Genomic DNA, 18,612 nt, shown 5'->3' on the forward strand with positions numbered 1-18,612 from the left:
ATAGTACCCCATTCCAAAGTACTATTGATTTGTACGCAGGGGAACCCCTACATAGGAAGCAGTTTCTTTAAAAACAAGTCCCCTTCCAAATGATCCTTGGATAGAAAAATTAGTAACTCTAACAACGTATAACATATTAAGTGCATTGATATTTCACAACAACCCTGCTCGGTAAACACTACTATGATCTCCAGTTTACATATGAGTAAACTAAGGCCCAGAAAATTACAAAAGGTCGCCCAAGGTCATTCTGCTACCAAGGTCAGGGATAAGAATTGAGGACAGACAGTCTGGCTCCAGAACACACGTGTTTCACCATGAGGCCATACTGCCTGTTAACACGTCTGTGGAGCTGAGACAGCTGAACTATTATATTACGGCATGCATGTAAATCCAACCTACCCAGTCTGTTCTGCCTGGAGATACCTGCTGGTAACAAGCAGTCATTTGCAAAAGCTGTTTTCAGTAAAACACACATTTTATCTTGACACTGCAGGCCTTCATTAAACTGTGCACAGAAACTTGTTTTGAAATAACTAAATGAAATTCTGCCCCTTTTCTCCCTAATTGCTTCTAATAATAAAGTTAGTTCTAACTGGCCCCACTGCCACTGCAACATCTGATGGTAATGAGCAATTCTTGGCAGAAGGCATTGTGACTTAAATACCTACCGTTTATCTTTCTTTTGCAGGCTACCTTCCCCGCCCCAACTCAGACAGAGGAACTTATTTGGAAGTTACTAAATGAACCTCTGTTTGCTCCCTTCATTAATTACTCCTTGCTCTTGCAAGTTAGCTTTCTCCTTTGTTAAATGGCCTAAGGAGGCCAATTAAAATGCTGCCTTGTGATTTTTATTCTGTGGTGGTTCAGCCTGTACCCAGACTTGTGATGACCTGCACAAGCCAATAGGCAGTTGGGGAGTCTCAGTCATCACCAATCTCACCCCGAGGCCTGAAAGCCCTTTGTTCCCCAGTCTGGAGCACTTGGGATTAAATGGCCAGATGTCATGGAGAGATTTAACCAAGTGCCGGAGCCTCAGATTATCTCATCTGCTTTTCCATCTTCCTCCCGCACCTCATTCCCGCCTCAGCCTTTTCCTGTCCAGTTGCTTTTTCACCTAAAGTAGCAGGAAGAAAGGGGAAGGCATTCCTGGATTCTCAAACAAGAACTTGAATCGAATTTCACTATAAAAACAATGTTATACATAGTGGTTAGTTGTTACTGAAATCTATAGCCCCATACTTTAGGAACGCTGTGGGTTCCGTGGGCTGACCTGGGGGACTCTGAATTCTCAATTCCCAGCAGCCAGTGTCAAAGCAGGCGTTTGAACTAGCCTGGCTCTAATTAGGAAAGTGCCTGTAGTCTCCCTCATAAAGGGAGGTGGTCCAGGTAGTTTAAACAAATCACCTCTCCAAGGGCTAAAGCTTGAAATTTCATTATTTAGATTAAGGCTCAAGTTCTTGAAATAATACTCATCCCCATGGTATATGAAAAAAGTGTGTGTGTGTGTGTGTGTGTGTGTGTGTGTGTGTGTGTGTAAACGCTTCGGTGACCTGGAAGTATGCCAGAATACCTGTTGACCATAGATTTGGCATGGAGAAAAGAGAAGAAAAGGTGGCATGATATCACACAAGACTACATGGGGACATGAACAGCAGAGAAAAGGGCAGCTCGGTGACATAGTTCCAAGTAGGGACACTTTGTGGTCAAATGGGGCACTTGGTGGCCAAATGTCTGAGTTCAGATCCCAACTGTAGCCTTACTAGCTGTATGACAATGAGCAAGGCACTTTATCCCTCAAAGTGTCATTTCTTGTTTTTGGATTATGTGGAAGGGTTATTGTGGGTGTTGATGGAGACAGGGATGTGGCAAGGTGGCTCAGTGAGTCTCAACTCTTACTGTTTGGAAAAGAGATTAGAGGCTTTATTATCACAACTTTGCTTTCCCCAAAAGCTGGCCTCCAAACAATTCAATTTAATTTTTGTTCTCACATGAAAAGAGTTTGTTTCTCTGTGATTAATGGTGAATCCTGACCGACCTCACAGAGTCACCGAGCGTGGTTAATTCTGCCCACATTTCCAGCGTAACACACCCATGCATTTTGGTCAAGAGGAGAATGGAGCTCAGACCATGGGATTCTTTTGCACTTCCTTTGTCAATCAGTCTGGGAATAGACCAAAATGGAATATTCTAGGTGCTACTTTCACTGCACCCATATCTTAAAGCAAAATAATATAAAAATCATGAGTAATATTAGACATGGGTTACATGTAATGATAATTATAACTGAAGATAATACATTCTTGATACCACGTTTCGTTTTAGTTCAGTTTTGTGTTTCCCCTCCCCTTTCTTATTTATTTTATGATGCTAGGGAATTCTGCCCTTAGAACCCATCTCTGTTTTCAAGCTGTCTGTTTTGCCTAGGCCTGGTTCACCTCACTCTCAAGTTGTCACTCAGGTCTGAGGTTTATCGGTGTGCTTGTACCTTTGCTGAGTTAGAACAGCTCACTGAGACAAAAGGCTGCTGGGTTCATTGGCATGTGTTAGAAGTTTGGGCTCTTTTTAGAGAACTAACCATTCTTAGCATTTGCTTGGCTAAAGAAGCCCTTATAAACATGGAGTGTGACTTTGAACTTAAGTTGGTCACTTGAAAACTTAGATTCTTTGATTTTCAAATGCCATTACTCTCCCTTAAATGTGGTCCTTAAGGAATCCCAAACTTAACTCAGAAGACTGCATGGTGCATACATTCAGTTATGGACCCTGAAAAGAAAAGTGTAAGTTGGGTATTTCCTATGAGTTTCATACAGGTATATAAAGAAATAGAAATAAATAAAGCTAAAAACTGGTGATTATGAAAGTAAAGTATAATTGATGCCTGAAACACACAGATGAATTTAAACCCATTGTAGAATGGACTGTGTGATATGAGATACTGTAAGTGTGTTTTATTCCACAGTTTCCATCTTTATTGCCAAATCCTCTCAAGTTCTGTGTAGTTCGTTGATTCTGTAGGGAGTCATTCTTGTGCCCTAGAATGTGGTCTTTAATTGTTTCCATGTTTCATAACATGCCAATAAGCACATGAATTGGTCTGGGCAACCACATAGAGGGAAGAAAAAGTTTGGAAAAAATGAAGCACTGGTAGGGAGAGTAAAATGTGTACAGCTGGGATTTCCACTCTAAGGATGTTATTTTGTGGGCAACTACAGCACATGGTTGGCAGCCTCGCTTGAAGAATTGGAGTTTCCAAGGTAGGATTTGCCAAGGTAATTCCTGGCCCAGGAAGCTCTATTATTTAGTGGGTGGTTGTCCACTTCTTTCTTTCTTCATCTGTCTGCTTTTGCTGTTTCTCTTCTGCTTGGTCTACCATCTTGAGGTACACAGGACAGAGGGAACGTGTAAACTTTATGCTTGGAAAATTCTTGAGTAGACTTGATTAGTGTTAGAAGCTGAAATGGCTTAACCAAGGTTAGAGGACATATGGCTTTCACTTGTCCTCACCTCCTCAACGTGTCCTCAGCCTGCCTTCATGCCCTTCCCATAGTTGAAACTCACTGTTGCTTATATTGTCTTGCAAGTTTTATAGTGGGGATTGATACACTTATAGAGATATTATTGTGAATGTACTTAATGCTATAAATGTCAGGGATGGGGGTAAAAACTTGACATCCAACAAATGGGACATGATTTGTATTGTCATCCAATGTGGACCACATTGATTAGTAGTGAAAATGTAGGACTGGAAGTGAAGAATTCTATTCTTGGTTTCCAAAATATCTAAATCCCATTTTCTGTTCCCAAATAAACAATCTTGGAAACCAATTGATGTCATCCATTACTAGAGGAGATCAAATGTTTTGTGCATCATGACTTTAGTTGTATCTTAGGCCAGAGAATGGGAAAGTCCCTGCTCCACTAAATTTTGTTGTTTGTGCTGATGAGTGGAGGTTAGATGCTTTCAAGGCCAAAGAGACTCGGCTGGTGTTAACTTCCTTGTGTTAATAGTTTAACGAACTTGACATTTGGCTTATGGAACACTTATGAACTAATGATTACTCACTCCTCCTTTGTCTTTCCCAGGCCTTAAATGTCACCTCAGTAAACTTCCCCTAACAGAGAGTCAAGGTGAAATAGAGACACATTTACATTTTGTTATGTGGCTACGAGGGCAATTCTGAGCAAGAAACAATGAAAAGGGAGATTCTGATCAAACATTTTCTTTTTTTCCTATAAAACAAAGCTTGAGATTCTTTTCAGACTTTGAGGTCCTTTTGGGTTAAAATTTGACAGAATCCCATTGAAGATTATAAATGGCAGTGTTATTGTTTTCATTGCCGTTATCGGTTTTGGAAAGCCCAACCTTGGCCGGTGGCAGACTAATTCTTGGCCCCTCTGGTTTGTCAGGGTTCGGTAAGTTTAATGGAGAGCAAATGCTTTCCAAATGCCAGCTCTGCGTCCTTTTCCAAACAGAACTGGAAGCGCAGAAGGCCTTGAACATTTAATTTCTCAAACCACAGCCTAAAACGCTGCCTATCTAGAGCAACAGAGCCTGCTTTTTCCTTAAGCAACTTGAGGACCAGAAGCACAAACATTGCCTTTGGAGTCTGCATGATGTATGGGATTGTTTTTGAAAGTGGTAGATACTTAATGTAAATAGGACACTGGCAACAGAAAGAATGATGCTCCTGTTGGCAACCTAAAGGATGTTTGGGTTCTTATCTAGCCAGTTCCACACTCTTGGTTTTCTCTTGTCAGCAAACACAGTGTCAGATAAAAGGGAAAGAATCCCACCAATTGCTTGCTGTTTGTTAGCTTCCTGGATTTTCCACTTTCATTCCCCATCCCATCCCCTCTACCTAGAATGGCAGCCTACAGATGCAGGCCCAAAGCATTCCTCTTAAAGCCAATTAGAGGCCTGATGGCCTGAGTAAAGAGCTGGGCTGAGAGTAGGAGATGCAACTTTGCTCCTGATGACTTTGTGCAAAGCCTCTCTCGTTCTCTGCATTCACACCTGTAGTACTTCTGTGCTGGATTAGGTCATTTCCAAGGTTTTCAGAAGGGTGAATTAATCTCTGTGTCTTCTGGTGTTTCGGGTCTAGTGTATGGTTTTTCTCTGTCCAGGTGCTCCTCAGGGGTGAATAGGGCTGAGGTGGGTGCTCCAAGGGCCCAACCTGTGCAGGAGGAGCTGGTATCCAAGTGCCACCTGGCCATGACAGAGGAGCACCTCACACAGTTATGTTCTGGGTATGATAAAATGCCAGAAACCTGAGACGTAAATGGCTATCAAGTTAATGGAGGAAGTCACTGGAAAAATTCAGGGCAGTTCCCTATGTCAATTTCTGGCAGCCACATCAAACAAAAGGAAATAACTTTTTATTAAATTAATAAATGGCTTGGAAAGTGTTAGAATGGCTCAATGAACTAGTAAGCAGTTTTATGACCTATAATTTGGTTTATTTAGAGAATAATATTTTTCAGTTTTATGGCTGTGTATGTGAAAAGCTATTAATGCAGTAGTGGTCAAATGCTTAATATCACTCTCGTTTAAAATATTCCATTGCCTCTTGATCCTCCACTAAATACTGGTCAGTAGAGATAGAATAAAAAAGGGGAAATACACAAACCAGACTATTTTGTCATTTGGGAATAGATATGGCAAAATATTAGTGGAGTGCAGAGAATGCCATTATTGCTAAAACAGAAAGAATCGTTGAGATGCTCTCCATCCTTATTATGGAAAATCAAGTATTAAATCTCATCTTAAAAATTGCCAGAAGAGTCATTATATAACCTATACAAATAAACAGTTCAGCATATAATTTTTCTGCCCACTAAGATATATTCTGATATTTATTTAAAACACTTCTTTTATTGCAGTACCCCTTATTAAGTGGATATTGATAAATGGATATCGACATTTCCTTACTCCCCGAAATGACTTTGATTTGTATCATCTGTTAGCATATGTGTTGTCCAGTTCTCACAGAAAAATTCTGACTCTTGAACAACTACTCTGGCCAAACTTAACTAGGTACAGATTTACAGTCACTGTTAGCAACAGTTATGGTGTCCCACATATCATTTATTGCCTATTCTAAGCCCTTCTATGGCTAAGTAATCTGGCCCTGAGCAGGCTTTTCAAAGTACCATGTGGCAAATGCATTTCATATCAGTGATTCTAGAACCCTTTGGAGGTATTGCTCTGTTTCAACTGGAATTCTGATGCTTTGCCATGCTGCTGTGCTCAATAAGTCCTTGTTAAATTGAAATGAGGAGGTTTTGTTTTCAGAAAGTTTTAGGCAATTTAAAAATGAGCCAATCTAGACCACAGTTAATTGATTATAAAGTTGGCTACTACTTGTTGAGTGCCTACAAGCTGCCAAGCACTTCCACACTAAGCCATATGGGAGTAAAAATGGCCTAGGACAAGAGCATTTTCCCGAAGCGTGGTCAACAGACCTACTGGACCAACATTTACCAGATATTTGCAATGACAAAATTTTCTTTTGAATACATTTAAATATGTTTTATCATTCCATAGACTTTCTCTTAAAAGTTTGTCATGAAAAAGGTAAAATAAATTAAATCCATAGCATACATTTAGCAATGGTCAACTGTTCTATCCATCATTATAGAAAAATGAAAGTTCTACATAAGGAGGTTTTATGATAATAACAAGAAATTCCTTCCCTTTCCTCCAAATTCAGCCAAAAGTCTGAATTGTCTCGTTCAGTTGAGGCCTCAGATGAAGTCACCGGGCAATGTTTCTGAGCCACAGCCTGGGTAACAGGTTCTGCTGTTCTCCCTTTTCACCTAGGAGTCTGCCTAACACATTCTCACAACAGACTGGGGCCCAAGTAGATTAAGGGAGTTACTTGGAATCTCACAACTACCTGTTTGGAGAACCAGGAAGTCTGAACACACCTTCAAACTTGGTGAATAAGGCTGATGGATTGGGGCAGGAACTTGTCTTGTCCCTTTCACCGTGGTGTCCCCAGAGCTGCTAACACTTTGCCTTGCACCTAAAAAATTCTAAATCAATATCCTGAGATTAATAACATGTTCCCATTTTTCATATTTAAAATAATTTAGGTAATTTATAACAACAACCAAACAAAAACATAATCCAGACCGTAATCTAACTGATAATCAGTAATAGCTAGTGTGTGTTGAATGCCTGTTTGTGCTAGCCATTGGGTTAAATGTTTTAGGTGCATTATGCATCATTTTCAACCCCTACAATAGCCCTGGAGTTTTGGTATTGTTCCCATTTTACAGATGAGACAGCTGAGCTTTGGTCCTGGAAATAGAAAAGCAGCTTTCTGTGCATCCAGTGAGACTCTGGCTGACCTTCCATGAATCAATTCTGAAGGCCACTTGTCACTTCAAAATCAGATAGAAAAGGGCAAAAGTCAGTATTTGTATTCAGTAGCTCCTGCTTTCTGTTTCTTATATACTGGAAGGGAGCCGCCTTCATTCCTTCTCTCACGTTCAGCTTTATGTGTGAAGCCTAACAAACAGTAACTCTCTCTAGAAATAACTTACGAGATTTTCTCTCAGGAAAAAAGGGTGGGGAAAGGGCTGTTGTCAAAGTAAAACATTTCAAGAGAGGAAAAAGGAGCTAGTTCATTTGCATTAGCTAATTAGGAAAAAATTATTTCTATTGTTTCCCTGCCCCCCTTACTACACTCCATGTTTGTTCTCTAATGTTGAAATCAGAAATTACATGTTTACTGTATGGATAAAAATGAAAGATTTAAAATGCTATTTGTCAGTAAATCTAAGTTCTTAAATTCAGCCCTCCAAAATCATATGAAACCTGTGCAGGCTGCTCAGAGAATGGGGTTGAAAAGGAAGTGAGAGGTGCTTGCTAGCACAGGGGAAGCTGTGCGCTGTAGCTGCTCAGATAAGCTCAGGGAAAGCTTCTAATCCCTCTGCTGAGACCACATGTGTGCATTTTCCACATACGTTTGGGTATTTATTTTTCATAAGATTCCTTTGAGTAATATTTCCTGAGAGAGAATGATAGTGTTTAAATATGTTTGCTTAAAAAAAATGCTGCTGATCTTCACAATTGAGTTTGAAACATTTGGAGGGAAGGGGTAAAGAAATAAAATTAAAGTGCATTATTTAAATTGAATTCAAAACCAACTTTTTAATTTTTCTCTTGGCTAGAAATTTCCACAGCATTCGGTCTTTATGGTAATGTTTTGTGACATGTTTTTCTACAGGGGTCAGAGTCTAAGCCAATAATAGGTGCAGTTTCAAACTTACTACTAGAAGTGCAAGAATAATTTGTATCACTTTACTTTTTCCCTGCATTTTACGGATGGAGCAGATTAAATAATGGAGTGATTTTTCCAAAAATTACATAAAAGCTGGCTTCCAGTTTTTTCCTTCCTCTGCTTTGTTTTACCTTGCTAAAAGGTCTGAGTATAACCAATTCTCAGTTTTGAAATATAATTATATCGAATTTGGTTCAGTGCATTGAACTGACCTTATAGATCATTTTGTTGCATTGACATGCTTTTCTTGTGCACATCACAGTGATATTTGTCCTCATGGGATTTGGTCAGTTGGTTTTGAATTGAAAGGGTTACTGTCCAGCTGAAACTGTTAAATAATGAATTTAAGTTTCTCTCCTGTTTCTTTAACTCAACGCATTGCTGGCATCTTCTTGAATATTACAATAGGGGGCATCCAAAGTTGCTTTTGTCCTCCATAGTGAGACATCAACTTGACACCTATTTCATGGTTTAAAACAAAGTCTTTGGCCTAATTTTCATGATTTTTTTCCCATCGGAATCGTGGTTACTTAAGTCATGCCTTTGCCAAATATGTCCCATACAATCAAGGTTTTGATCAGAGAACATATAGAGGTGTTCACCCAGGTTATGCTACATCAATATTCTCCATAAAAAGTTCTCTCTACCAGTCCAGGTGTGGTGGCCCACGCCTGTAATCCTAGCACTCTGGGAGGCCAAGGCAGGAGGATGGCTTAAGGTCAGGAGTTCAAGACCAGCCTGAGCAAGAGTGAGACTCTGTCTCTACTAAAAAGAGAAAGAAATTAACCAGACAACTAAAAAAAAAAAATCGAAATTAGCCAGGTGTGGTGGCGCTCATCTGTAGTCCCAGCTACTCAGGAGGCTGAGGCAGGAGGATCGCTTGAGCCCAGGAGTCTGAGGTTGCTGTGAGCTAGGCTGACGCTAGGGCACTGTAGCCCAGGCAGCAGAGTGAGACTCTCTCAAAAAATAAAAAAGAAAAAAGAATTCTCTCTCTCTTGTGTTGTTTTGTCTTTGTGTTAGAGCAAATGATAGAAATATAAAACACAGAAGAGTATTCTGTGCATCTAGGAAACATGCAAAGTATTTTTTTTAAATCCTCTTAACATAAATTTTTCATCTTACTGTGAACCACTTTTGTTTGTTTTTCATCAAAAACGTATTTGTGTCGTCTCAAAGTTGAAAAAAAGGCACAGGGATTAAACCTTGTGAATTCAATATCTGGCTTACTGTATAACTATAAAGTGGTTTTTCCCCTTGTCTAGGAAATTGTGTAGAGGATAAACCTCTCCTTTTTAGAAGGTCCAGTATCTATATGGAAGAAGCCTGAGTCCTCAGAGGAGCAAATGCCATCTCTGTGAAACAGAAAATTACAATGTTATTCATAGAATGCTACTAATATTTACATTAAACATAAAAGCAAATAATTATCTAATAATTCTGTTCAGTGGACCAAAAATTTCTAGTGTCTACAATGATAATGCCTATTGACTTTGTTTAAATCCAAAGATTGTGACTTTCAATTCTTTCTTTTTCAAGTAAAAGGGGTGCTTCCTAATATAAAATACTACTAGGAGCTTTCTTTACCTAAAAACTGTATTTCAGTAGTTTTCCATTAAGAATTACTCCCATTTTTTGGCTGGGTGCGGTGGCTCACACCCATAATCCTAGCACTTTTGGAGGCCAAGACAGGAGGATTGCTTGAACTCAGGAGTTCGAGGCCAGCCTGAGCAAGAGAAAGACTCCATCTCTACAAAAAACAGAAAAATTAGCCAGGTGGTGGCACTCACCTGTAGTCCCAGCTACTTGGGAGGCTGAGGCAGGAGGATTGCTTGAGCCCAGGAGTTTGAGGTTGCTGTGACTAGGCTGATGGCACTGCACTCTAGCCAGGGTAACAGAGTGAGACTCTGTCTCAAAAAAAAAAAAAAAAAAAAAGAATTACTCCCCATTTTTAAAAATTTGAGATGAAAAGGGTAAATATATTCTGATCTATGGCCTTACTACAAAATACAGTGCTTCTGTCATTTTTTATTATGCTTTTTAATGCCCACTGGACACATTCAGTAAATTTTGAGGCTTACTGCAGGCTTGAAATTATTCTTTACTGTGTATTAAACTAATTGGGTTGAATACTTTTTGTGTGTTTCTGTTCTATTCCACATAGAAATTGTAGATTATTCATCTCAAATGAATGAGTTTTAAATTATTTAAACCGCACTGCTAGCGTGTGACCCTCTGAGACTGTTTTTAAAGATCAGACACCTCTTTTTCCCCTAGACATTACAGGTTTAAGTTGCTTTGGATACAAATAACATTTATCTAGTATTTAAAAAAAAAACATGCTTCTCTTATTATACTTTGATAGATTTTCCAATTATTTCTACTTTTCTTTAAACAAGCATATTTGGAAACTGTGATAGCTCAAGACGAAATAGCTTGAACAATTTAAATCTTGTTAGATTAACACTAACTATCTTACCATGTATTTTAAATGCCTAAGTGTAATCTCCTGATGTGATTCATAACATCTATCCCAGAACAAATTTGTATTTTCTTTTCAAGTCCTCTGAAATTTCAAATACCTCTCTCTCTATTTTACTGAGCAACAATCTGCAACTTATTTTTCTCCAGGAAAATTGAATCTGTTACTGCTTAGTATTCCTACCAGTTTGAAAAATGTGGTTTGTATTGGCATCAGAGCAGTAATTTACATATATTGGGATAACAAAAATGCATGCCAGAAAAAGATCAACATAAAATGAAATGCAGAAAAGCTGTTTTCCTTCAACAGCAACTCAAAGTAAAGTTAATAGAGAAGTTGATGAACATCTGCCCTGAATGTGTCACTTGTTACTTGTAGGTGAAGTGTGACCAGTATTGGCCCAGCAGAGGCACAGAAACCCATGGACTGGTCCAAGTGACGCTGCTAGATACTGTGGAGCTGGCCACATATTGTGTTCGAACATTTGCACTTTACAAGGTTTGCTTTTTATTTTTTTTCTTCCCCTCTCCTCTCCATTATTTAAAGAAAGCTTCTTTTGAGAAATCAAATCTTTTAAGGCTTTACTTAAATCTTGATCCAGCTGGCAAGAGTGAAGAATGAAATAATTCTTCCATTATCTCTCAGCAATTTTTCTTCTTGTCTGGTGATTTATCAGTAAATATAAAACTCTTTCTCTGAACGAAAGTTTCAACGAATGAAGAATAGATGAAGAGGAACTAGTTCTTCCTGTAAAATATAACAGGAGTCCTCCTCATAGTTAAACTTGAAAAATGTAATGCTTCTCACCTAAGAATTTTATCTTCCTGAGCAAATATTTGTCATTTACGAATAGCTTGGGGTTTATATATCCAAAGAGTATGTCTTCCCAATGGATGTAGGGTGGGAAGAAGGAATTAAGATAGCACATTTTAGTGTTCCCTCTTCCATGTTATTCATCATTACCACCTGAGGCTGGGAAAATGGAATTTCAGCCAATGTTCCTATTTCACAGAATGGTTCAAGTGAGAAGAGAGAAGTGAGACAATTCCAGTTCACCGCCTGGCCTGATCACGGTGTTCCAGAACACCCTACACCTTTTCTAGCTTTCTTACGGAGAGTCAAAACCTGTAACCCTCCTGATGCGGGTCCAATGGTTGTGCACTGCAGGTAAGGACCACCGAGAGCATTTGTTTTACTTGTAGTCAGAAGGTTTTCTAGGAAATGGAAAGCTAAATTGTTTCTCGTTCTCTTTACAACATGTTTATACTCTGAGGTAGTAAATGCCTTCATAAGTAACACAAGTCTCTTTTGGTCAAATGAGGCCTCACCTATACTAACATCAATAGGAAGGATTTGATATAAATACATATTCCCACCAAAGATAGTAGGCAACTGTGGCCCATTGCTGTTTTTTCTTTGGGGTGAAAATAAATAAATACATAAACACAAAATAAAGTGTGCACATGGCCATAAATGTATAAAATGGAAAAGAATAAAGAATTAACCTTGTAATTAGGGTCAAGTTTCACCTCATGTGGAGGGATATTCTAAAAAATTTATTTATATGAATTGTTTGGCTCTTGTGGGCTGGACTGATACAACCTTTTTACTATTTATAGAAAAATATTACTGAACAAAACAATATAATCACCCTACCTCTCAGGGAGAATGTCTTATTGCTTAAAGATACCTTGTGCACATTGGTAATATCAAGTCACATATAAAAAATACACTAATTTGATTTTTAAAAATTTATTTAACAAAATCCATACAAAGACCTATAATTTCGAGGAAGTTATTTTATGTACTCAGAGCTAATGAGTCTATACTTCTCTTGAAATGTGTAATTTACATTTTTTTACTTAATTCTGACTAATATCTTTCATATCACCACTCAGATTCTATATAAATGTTTATACATTTTTAATATTAAACTGATATCTTCCAGTTGCCTTGAGTTCTTCTCAAGTATCATTATTAACAGACTATTCAGGCTATCTAGTCAGATTCCATTTATTACTATATAAATGTGTAGTTATAACTTCATAACAGTTCTTCATAACCCAAGTAATTCATACATAAGAAAATATGGCTCCTTGCACAGATAAGTAAAATTGAAGTGTGGAAGTATATAAAAAAGACAAGAAATCATCTATCACAAACCACTTCTATCATGACTTAATAGCATAACTCTCTTTCATACCACATACTATACCATAGCATAATACAATAGAGCCTAAAAAGGGGGCTATTTTTTTGCAAAAAGATGGAGACAATGGATAGATCAGAATAAAAGCAATAAATTCACCTGGCCAGTTCATGCTACAGTAGTAATTATTAAACAATGGCCCAGCAAATTCCAAACAAAATAAAGTTTCTCTTCTCTAGCAAATGTTTTCCCTGATAAAACCCAATAACAACATTACCTCGTATTTATATGGAATATTTTACTAATTCTAAAGCACTCCCCATGCTTTGTTCTATGTGATGTTTATAACAACAGTATGTCAGGTCAGGAGAAGTGTGAGTGAGAGGCTACAGGGTTTGGTTCAAGTACTGATAGCTAAGAAGGTGGTGGTATAATAGGCCTCATACCATGTTATCTAGTTCTTACATCCCTATATCCAGGACAGGGGCTTTTGAGGACTGGCCACTTGGTTGCAGTTTACTGCATGATTGTGAAACACTAGAAATTATTTCTGTTAGTTCAAGCCAGTGCCTTTGCATTCATGAAAGCAAATTTCTGGTTCTCCTTCCTGATGATGTAAACATCAGGCCCAAGTTTGACCAGACTGTATACCCTATTATACACACTTCTTTGTGTGCTTCAAAGAGCCAGTGTACCTGGTAATATGGTGCACCTCTAGCTTGGTGAGAGCTAAACTTGATTATAAAAACCACACTTGAAACACACAAAATGTTTTCAGATAAAGTTTGGCCAAAGGATAGAGGAACAGGAAATTTGGACTCACAGAGGAAATGTTGCTCTTATATGCTTAATGGCAAAAATACGGTACACACACACACACACACACACACACACACACACACACACACAATTATATATTTAAAATAATAGGAACAAAAATTGGGGAAACATAACTTGGGAGTTTTCATTGAAAAAATAGCATTATGGTATTTGCACTGCATTTTAAAATACCGCATCTTCCCTCTCTCAAAATATGCTATTGTAAATTAAAGTGGAGGCCCTGGAAAACTAAGATAGATAGATGAATAGATAGATAATTTTACAATTGCAGTTCTCCCTCTCTAGATCATAAGCGAAGTATAGGCTTTATGCACTATGAGGCATCCAAAAAAGTTTACAAGCAAGCAGGGGAGATAAGGCAGATAACTATTATGCCATATTTTGAAAAAACACATAACACATACACACCCATGTTGTGGTAAGCCACCGGGGCTCACCTCTGAGAGATACAGGCTACTCAGGAGAAATAAGGAAACAAAGATGAATGTGCAGAGCTAATAGCCGCTGACGTTTGGAAGTGCCGTGCCCAAGGCTCTGGAGAAGCTCTGTATTGAAACAAACAACAGAAGAGTAGGTATATTGGTGGACAGAAGTTGTTAACTACTTCAAAACCATCCAGAAAAGATACAGCATAAACTGAGCTCTGTGAAATAATTACTCGTAAGTAATTTCATGTGCCTCGTAAGAAATCTTGGCCCCTTTATGTAGGAGAGGCAATGTCAACATTGTCAACATCCAAATCATCATAAATCCTTGACTTAAATACAAGTATGTTAAAACTTGCCGGCATAACTTTTTGTGACAGTGCAGCAGATTAAAGTCATTCTAGAGGGTAGTTCCTTGTGTGGCATCCCAGAAATGCTAGTTTAGAAACCATTTCTAAGCAAGAAGGAACTATGTAAAAGGCCACAATAGCCAAGTCACAAAGGGAGACTGATTGCAGCTAGCCGTGATCATGTTACAAATAATCACAGAATATATTCTGGAATGCAAATACTATATTTAGTGTTGTGATTTCTCTATGATGAATCTGAACTTTTTCTCTCTAATAAAGAAGTAGTGACAAATCAAGGTAAATCCAAACCTGCTGCCAAATAGCTTCTATGAGAATGGAAGAGTTTTTAAGATAAGTCAGGTAGTAGCCCCTAAACGGAGGGAAGCACGTCAGAAAAAGAAAATTATGCTCCTCCAATGTTCCTGTCTGGTAATAAATGTGGTAAGAGTAAAATGAGCCATTAAAGAAATTCTAATAATCAATAATAAGGAGTTACAGGGTTAGCCTAGTGCAATAAACATAGATAAGACCTTGGAGGGCCAAGGAGAAGGATAGGGCCTACCATGTTCCTAAAAGGAAGGATGTCCAGTTCAACAGGTGAAGAAGGAAAGACCAACTGTAGCTGTCAATTGCTTCATACAGAGTCTGTAATCACGACATTGAGAGTGCACACTTTGGAGAGAGAGACTCCCTGGGTAAAATATCAGCTCATTTACTTGCTGGCTGTATTACTTTAAGCAAATTAGTTGATCTATTTCTTCACCTGTAAAATGGGGTAACACTATTCAGAGCAATGAAAATTTTGTAAAAATTAAATGAAATGATATACGTAAAGCACCTAGAACAGTGCTTTATGCAATGTTAAATTATGAGTAATTATTATTGAGTGACTTTTAAAAGCTATGTGTATATTTAGAACTCCAAGGAGAAAAATTCAACATGAACATGGATATCATCCATATGATCTCAGCCATCCATTTTATTAAATAAACAGGTGTTTATAAATATCCAAATAGTTAATTGAATAAATATTTTTAATTTACATATTTTCCATCATGGTAATTTCATCAGATTTTTCTCAGTGACAGAGAATATTTTAATACTGTCAATTGGATAGAATCATTTACAATAATAAATCTGTTTTTATAAAGACCTGAAAAACCCTTGAACTCTTAAAATGATACCGTTAAGGATCCGTGGAACTTAACGCTGTGGTTCTTGATGCCTTCAAGATAAAGTCTGTACTTCTTACCATTGTGTTCAGGCTGCTCTTCGCCCTTGACACTTCATTGGTCACTCCTTTGGCATCTACCACTGGCTACACGTTCCAAGTACCTTCATCTCTGTTTCCCAGGACACACTATTTCTGAGTCGCTTTTTCTACTATTTTACCTTTCATGTCTTTCATCCACTCCATGATGAAATATAGATATAGCTCTCTGGTTTTTAGCTGTAATAATGGTTAAGGATAGTTGAACCTTATTCAACATCAAATAATCTTTCTTGTCAAATGGAGAGGCCCTATTCTAAGTGCTTTACATGTGTTATTGCTTTTTTTCCCTCAGTGGTCTTCACAAGTAGGAACCTTATTCTCCCATTTTACACAAGAAAAAACAGAGGCCAGGAAAAGTCAAGTTACTTGCTTGAGCTCATACTACTAGCAGTGGTAAAGCTATTATATGGCCGCAGATTGCCTGGTCTTGTAGACCAAGCAAATTCTCCAGACTTTAGGTCACTTGATGGATTTCAGCATCCCCTTTTGCTGCCCACTAGGAAAGCATTTTGCTGTCAAGCATTCCCTGATGACCTGTCAGAATGAGCCACTCCTTCCTTTCTGATTCCACAGCACATTGCCATATTGTAGCCTTTCTTTCACTCTTTCTAAATCAAAGGCAATTGCTAGCTTGTGAGTCTCTTCCATCCTTTAATCATTTTAACATAAATAATCATAATAGCTACCAATTACTGAGCCATTACTATTTTCCAAGTATTACTAAGCACTTAGGACATAGTCATTTGATCCACAAAACAATGTATTTTACTGGTGAAGAGAATTAATCACAGGGAGGTCATAGGTGATTTGTTCAAGGCCATACAGGACGTAAATTTAGGCCAGATTGCAAAGTCCTTGGCCTGTTTGACTCTTCCAATTGCAGAGACCACCTGGTTCCTTACATTTATCTCCTCACTACATATTAGCTGAGTAAATGGTTGTCAGATAGATATTTCACATTACCTCTTCACTGCATAGATATCTATGCAGTACATGAGTAGAGACATGCAAAAAATTTTTTATTATATTTATAAAATTTTTTTGAAAGAGACTAAGGAAGAGAACTTTCAAGTTATTTATTAAGCTTAGATTTTCGTAGAGGTCATGCATTACGTTTTCCTATATTATTTTAGTCTTCCTCTTGGAAAATAAACCTTTGTTTCCCTTTTTCCCTTTTCAACCCTATTCTTTATGTTGTTTTATAGAAGAACCTGTGGCTTATATTCTAACCCACATATTCTATAAAGTCTATATTCTAGTGCCAAAAAGACATGACAACTGGTTTGATCTAAGCATTTGCATCTTGTTAAGAATGAATAAATTGGGATGAAGCTATAATTTCACTGAATCGATTATAAAACCTTGACCCATGAATCACATCAACCCCTTTAAAAGACAAAGCGAATACATTTTCTTCATAAGAGAAATCTATTCATTTACGAATAAATATGAAATGGGGATAGATCAAGACCCCTGAATCTGTCTTCTAAATGAAACAATCCCAAAACATAAAATAGACCTCCTGAGGATCACTTAAATCTGTCACATTATGGAATCAAACCAGTCTTCAAAACTGGAAGGAACAGGAACTTCATACCAGATGTAGATCAGTAATGACCTAGAAGCATCAATAGGCTACTAAAGGTGGCCCAAGAAAAATCTGATGGCAATTTGTGGTTGGAAAGATTCCTAAGTTTCAGTTTTCATAATACTTTTTGACTTTTCATATGAAAGCACAACCAAGAAACTACTTAAGTTTATATTTATAGCATAACCATGTATCCCTAAGACTAACCCAATAATAAGGAAAATAGCCTTTTTAAAGTGAAAAGATTTTGGAAAACATTGCATATGAGCATAAAAATAAAAGAGCTTGCTTGTGGGCACACTTATAACTTTGACTCAAACTATACAAAAGCAATTCATGTAACCAAAACATTTGTACCCATGTAATATTCAGAAATAAAAAAAAAATCTAATGGTAAAAAAATAATTTAAAAAGTCAGAAGATTTTGGAAAACATTGCATATGAACATAAAATAAGAGAACTTGTGCTCCAAAAACACTGCAAGTGCTGCAGAAAATTGTTTAATGCATTTTTAACCATTCATTCTAAATTCCATCTTTTATTCCTTCCAGTGTTTCATTCAAATGTCTCTTCAGATCAAAGACCACAAGTATTGCCAAACCATGTGATAGTTTTGAGATGCTGACAAGTGTGAACCATAGACCCATATTTTTTTTAAACCTGGGATTTATTTTCATGTGTAAATTAAGTAATAGGAGATGCTAGTCTTCTGTAGATGAAAGACTGGATTGTTAAAAATGCCAAGATAAGAATATGGGTGGAATATACAAATTATGTCCTTATTTATGGAAACATTTTAAGGTGGGGAGAAATAATTATACCATGTGGAACCTATTATGCCAGGTTCTGTTCTTATATACCAATAATTATGCATGAAAAGCAAATGCTTACTTTATGAAACAGCATGGTGATATGAAATGGAAGGCTAGGTCTTCAATATTTTGATGGCATAATCCTATACGAGAAAAATATCTTTACTTCCACTGAAATAGTTTGAAAGTTACAGAACCAAAAGAGAAGCATTTAAAAACAATTGCAGAGTGGCCTCAACAGGTGTAAAGTGTGAAATTTAAAATGGAGAAGGTATTTGGGGTACTAGGAGGTACACTCTGGCTGCCTGATAAAATAGATAATTTATTTAAAAAGAAGCATTATAGATATAAAGACAATAGAGGAAAGGTAAGGTCAATAGCATAAGAAACTATCTAACCAGTCAT

At 37.5% G+C, this 18,612-nt stretch overlaps 1 protein-coding gene across 1 annotated transcript in view; it reads left to right on the plus strand.

Moving 5' to 3' along the window:
* Nucleotides 1–18,612, plus strand: part of PTPRD (protein tyrosine phosphatase receptor type D) — a 406,959-nt gene that overhangs the window by 343,792 nt on the left and 44,555 nt on the right. The window contains exons 28-29 of the mRNA XM_045562129.1: nucleotides 11,149–11,268; nucleotides 11,783–11,937. Of these exons, the coding sequence (XP_045418085.1) occupies nucleotides 11,149–11,268; nucleotides 11,783–11,937 (275 nt within the window). The remainder of the gene's footprint in view (nucleotides 1–11,148; nucleotides 11,269–11,782; nucleotides 11,938–18,612) is intronic.

This window comes from Lemur catta, chromosome 10, assembly GCF_020740605.2.
Source record: "Lemur catta isolate mLemCat1 chromosome 10, mLemCat1.pri, whole genome shotgun sequence".
In the NCBI taxonomy this organism is placed as follows: domain Eukaryota; kingdom Metazoa; phylum Chordata; class Mammalia; order Primates; family Lemuridae; genus Lemur; species Lemur catta.